Below are 5227 nucleotides of genomic sequence, written 5' to 3'. Positions count from 1 at the left end.
TCTTTTACTACCGGCTGCGCGACTTATTACAGATGTGTGTAGCATTTAACGGAACGTATGGGTACATTTTAACAGAATTACTGTTTAAGATATAAGAACTTCATCCCAAGGGCTTGAATCCATTGTTTCTGAGATATCTATTTTCATATTTTCATAATTTTGTTTCCGGAATATCTTTTAACAATCCCCATATATAGTTGCTTTTGAGTACGAAGGAAGAGAGGGTAGAATTAATCTTACATAATCTTACGAAATGCATTAGTGATAGTTGAATGTACATATTACACAATTCACAAAATATCAAATATCAATAATGACCACAATTACATTCCTAAATTGTATCTAGTGCTAAATTTCAGCTTCTGTTATACAATACAATACTCAGCAATCTATACATTGCTACAACACACAATATTTCAATCACGATTCAGGTCCACTTTTACAGCAAGTTACATTTTAGTACATCACTATTCTATTCCCTGTCAAGACTTAAAATACCTTCGAAGGGGGACTGGTCATTTGGACCTTCTTTCAAACGACTTATTAACCTGTTTCCGTTGGTATATTTCCTAAGTACATGATGTACATTTTGTACATAACAGGGGGTCATCGGGTTTTTTTTTTCAATTTCTAACTCTTTGATTTTAAGTTTTCACTAGAAACACATGTAATCATCTGTTAGGTTGTCATCTCGATAGTTTTTTTCAGGATTAGATCAGGATTAGATCTACATTTTTAGTGTTTTGATGAGTTCGGCACAATGCATTTGGGCACGAGACCAATGCCGTTTCATTTTACGAAGTCTACCCCCCTCCCTCCATCTCCATTTTCCTGTCTTGTAGGTACAGAAAGACTTCTGCATCATCCATCCTCCCAGCATGCCCGATATGGTCGGTTCATTACCTCCCATAGGGGCCCTGCAATTTCCAGCCGGTGAACTCGCTTCTGGCGACGTCATTGGCAGTTGCTCATGAATAATTAATGAGCTAGCCTTATTTGGTACAAACAACCATTAATTTTGCTCTGAACCCAAATTAGCGATGTAAGTCGTAACCGGATTGGTTGATAGCTTCCCAGCGTCCTATGCGCTTTTGCTCGAGCTGTCCTTTAGCAAACCATCTGATTGGCTGAAGCTGTTTTGGTGGTGACGTCGTCAGAAGCGAGTTCACCGACTGGAAATTGCAGGGCCGCTATGGGAGGTAATGAACCGACCATATCGGGCATGATGGGAGGATGGCATCATCCAAAATACGAGTTGTCTTCAGAGATTTTTTGCCAATATGTACCAATAGCAGAGTCATGCTACACTTGGGTGTGGTTGATATTTGGTGAGGAGCTCATCACGACCATGCGTTTTGTTGTCGTCTCCCCGTTAGATTCATGCTTTGGGGTCATCACATTATTTCCCAAGTGCCCTTCGGACTTCCCTAGCACCAGGGACTTAAAGCCTGCACGGAAGTTCCGGTTGAAATACCCATATATAACAGGGTTCACGCAGCTATTCAGGTATATCAGCCAATGGGCAATAGGGTAGATGTAAATGTAAACAAGATCAAGCTGGTTGGGATTCAAACGGCCGTAGTCGTTCAGAAGGGTGATGGAATGTAAGGGTAGCCAACACAGTGTAAACACAACAACAACAGACAACAGCATTTTGATAACCCGCTTCTTTTTCTTCATCTCGTTCATTCTGGCCTCCACGGATGCTTTACCGCCCCCTGGGGAGGGTTTGAACCAAACCTTGTGGCCTATCCGGGCGTAGAGGTACATGATGATGGTCAGGGGCCCGATGTAACAGATGACGAAGAGCACCAGGGTGTAGACCTTACGCCACATCTTGTTAGTCTCCTCACAAACGTGCATGACCACGATTCCCTCATAGATGAACGCGCGCTCCTCTATGAGGAGAACCTGAAAGTTTTGATTAATAATGATTAGATAGACGTACAACTTCTCTCGCATTATATAATACAATTCTACGTAAAGTTACACTCTTTTTATATGGTCTTACTACACTATTTTAAAGATACCCAAAGCATTTAATGAGACTTGAAAAACGGAAATATTCTAGTTGCTGTAATCTTTATGAAATTGACAACTAGTGCCACTGTTTACCACATTTGCGTAGGGATTTCTTATCAAAAGTGCTCAAAAGCGGCACAAAAATAAGCTACATGGTGATATTTTAGTTTCACGCGCCTAGTGTGAATAGACCGATATCATAGCCCTGCCCACCCCGTCAAAACGTAGAAATGCAAAATTAAAACATATACATAAAAATGCAAAATTTGACGGGCATGCAGTCACTCAGTCTTATTGGTCGAACCGCTAATTATGATGGACAGTCGAGTCAGGATCAATCTATTAGCGCTTGGATTTTCTATAGTTTCTCACCACACAACGGCATCATATCTTTGCTTCTTGAATGTCCATATGTAATGGTAGTCACATTGAAATTTACTATGTGTAGAAATGACAAAAAAATTGGAGTTTTTTTTATTAAAGCTTCAAGCCTCATAAAATGCTCTGGATGCCTTTGATATAAAGTAAATGTGCCAAGATGGTGATAAAAGTATGCACATGGATACCCAAACCTCGCCAACTACATAATTATGTATCAACATTTGTCTGGCATGCTAGTACAAATGTACGTGATGCTGTGCTGATAATAGATAGTCAGTACTACCTGTGGTATCATGACGCATGTAGCTGAAGCCCAGACTGTGATAATGATGTACAGCGTGCTCCGGATGTTGATCGCTTGTTTCGTGGGATGAACGATGGCGAAGAACCTGGTGACACAACGAGATTCCAGACAGTCATTACGCACATATATATTAAATATCTGCACTCATGAGCTGACATGTAGTAATTTCCGATCATCGGATCAAGTACATGACATGTGAGTAAATTGTTCGTAATGCAGAAGACAGTGGGATCATTTAGTGGGAAAATTGTTCATGAATCACGAATGAGTACAATCGACTTGTGTAACAGGTAGGCGTTGAACTGAATTAGGATAAGGAGTATTTCACGCAGAGTATAGCCAAATGACATTGGTTCGTTCATACACTTGGTGGTTTATGCTTCGGTCCCAATCGGAAAAAGGGGCCCGGGCGGGTATACACGGGCTATTTTTTTTTTTTTTTGCACTTTCGGGCGTGACCCCTACGTGGCCCCTTCGGACACCCTGTGATTGCCGGGCTATTTTCGGGCCCGGCCGGGATCCCGAAACCCGAATCAATTTCACTCAGACTTAAATTGAACGCGGGACCCGATAACAAATAGACGCCATGAGCCATGAGCTAATTGTTCGAGCACCGGGAGGACCAAGGTACCCCCCCCCCCCGTACCCGGCCCACCGGGACAAATTTCTGGCTTCGTGGCCCGGCCGGGACTACACCCCCGACGGGCACCGGGTGCAATTGGGACCGAAGTACACCCGGCCCCAATTGATACGGTGATTAAGGAATCGACCATGCATTATGACACCATATACACCTCTGGGCGGGTCATTAACCCCACATCGCTTACCTGTCGAAAGCAATGCCGACAAGCGTGAAGAGAGACGCAGAGACTGACACAACTTGAACTGCTGGAGACAGCTTACACATAACATCGCCAAATATCCACCCTGTGAAAAATAGTTTCGTCTTATGTTGTTTTGTTTGTGACATATTGGATAGAATCACACATTTACAATAATGATGGTGACTTTAAGCAATTGCTAGTACCAATAACCATCGCTTCTTTTTCTACGTCTGCATTTGTGAACCACAAATATGTCTGTTATGATGTGTTGTATGTGATCGTGTAACACTGTGCTTTTTTTTGTGTTGTATTTTCATTTAACTGTACTGTGTGCTGTGCTTTTTTCTGTGTTTTTTTCCTTTTCCTTTTTACTTACTTAAACCTTGTTTATTCATGAGAAGCTAAAATCGACCTGCAGGCCGCTTTTCATAGAGGGAAGGGTCAGACAAAATATAGTAGTATTGTGATGTGTATTGCAAAGAGATCTCCCATACAAGACTAAAACATGTTAAACATAAAGCAAATAAACGCCACCTAGTAATATAGCAAGTTTGACTTTATCGATATTCCCATGGCAAATGTACCGGTGAGCTCTACTCACTTGTCCCCTAACACTTTCTCAGCAAGGACATGATTTGTTTCTTTCTCAGAAGTGAATCGTCTTTTTTCCTCCATACTCCACATCTCAGGAGGGCGTTCTTTGCCGAAAGCTTCTCTCATAGAACCATATCTTAATGGAACAAGCTTCTTCGTGATTTCTTCCCTGATGGGCACTACGGTGAACAGACATCTGTCACCATAATCCAGTCAGTGTGACCCAAATTACCTGGATGACCGTTTTTGTGGTGATTTAAACTAAGGAAAAGATAGTAATTCATTCGTCAACTTTATTTACCGCGTATTATGTTGTCCACCAAGGTAAACGGCATGCAGAACAGTGCCACGAGGATGTCGCTCACTGCCAGGTTCAAGATGAAGTAGTTGGTCACGGTCCGCATTCTCGGTATCTTCAGAACGACCAAGATGACCAGGATGTTCCCGATGATGCTTGACGCGAACGTCAGGAAGTACGATATTCCCAGCACCGTTATTATCGGCACTGTCTGTTTTAACATGTAGTCCATCAGTCCTGCGCCATCGTCGGTGATGTTTGGTGTATTATCAATGCTGTCATTGAAATCCATCGTGGCGTTGACAGATCTGGTTTACTACGATATTTTCGTAATAGTTAATACGTCAATGGGGTGCTCGAAGCCCGTTTTCTGTGTGGATGCGACCTGAAATAGAAAATGCATGATATAAATCCATGAACATCGTGCACACCATATGACTATCCCTGCTTGATATCAGCGCAGACGTGAATATCACATCATAGCTTTAAGTTCATGACAGCCTGCAATATTTCGTAGAGAACTGTGTTTGGGATCAACGTACCGTACGTAAGTACCGTTCCCACGACCGTGCCAATTTGGCCCTCCAGTCTGGAGCCTCATCAAGACGTTCTCGCCACTATCTCATTTGGGAATACTTTAACGGCACCATAGCCAATCTTCTTGATATTTTGGCTCTCCACTTTTCAAGTAGTTCCTGAGTAATGCACAAATCTAATTCTAACTGCGGAGAGGAGTAAGGCATATTGCGTATGATATTACCATCGCGCCCACATGTCTACACAGTACACGCATGGTAGTTGTAG

The 5227-nt window shown here is 42.3% G+C and overlaps 1 protein-coding gene across 1 annotated transcript; it reads right to left on the bottom strand.

Annotated features, from left to right (window-relative positions):
• Positions 1-499: 499 nt before the first annotated feature.
• On the bottom strand, positions 500-4723 carry LOC136448111 (neuropeptide FF receptor 2-like). Its single transcript, XM_066447255.1, has 4 exons — positions 4427-4723; positions 3535-3634; positions 2687-2792; positions 500-1911 (listed from the first exon to the last, which is right to left on the bottom strand). The coding sequence occupies exons 1-4, from the start codon at positions 4713-4715 to the stop codon at positions 1303-1305; spliced, it is 1104 nt and encodes a 367-aa protein (XP_066303352.1). The 5' UTR covers positions 4716-4723; the 3' UTR covers positions 500-1302.
• Between the last annotated feature and the right edge of the window lie 504 nt (positions 4724-5227).

Source organism: Branchiostoma lanceolatum, chromosome 14, assembly GCF_035083965.1.
Source record: "Branchiostoma lanceolatum isolate klBraLanc5 chromosome 14, klBraLanc5.hap2, whole genome shotgun sequence".
Taxonomy (NCBI): Eukaryota; Metazoa; Chordata; class Leptocardii; order Amphioxiformes; family Branchiostomatidae; genus Branchiostoma; species Branchiostoma lanceolatum.
This window is presented reverse-complemented; position numbering and strand designations above follow the sequence as displayed.

What these genes read in the sequence shown, in the direction of transcription:
- LOC136448111 (XM_066447255.1), bottom strand. Translation starts at nt 4,715, where the DNA reads ATGGATTTCAATGACAGCATTGATAATACACCAAACATCACCGACGAT. An exon ending in GTCGGCATTGCTTTCGACAG is followed by an intron (nt 2,793 to 3,534) that starts GTAAGCGATGTG and finishes TTGTGTCACCAG; the next exon opens with GTTCTTCGCCATCGTTCATC. An exon ending in CATGCGTCATGATACCACAG is followed by an intron (nt 1,912 to 2,686) that starts GTAGTACTGACT and finishes CAAAACTTTCAG; the next exon opens with GTTCTCCTCATAGAGGAGCG.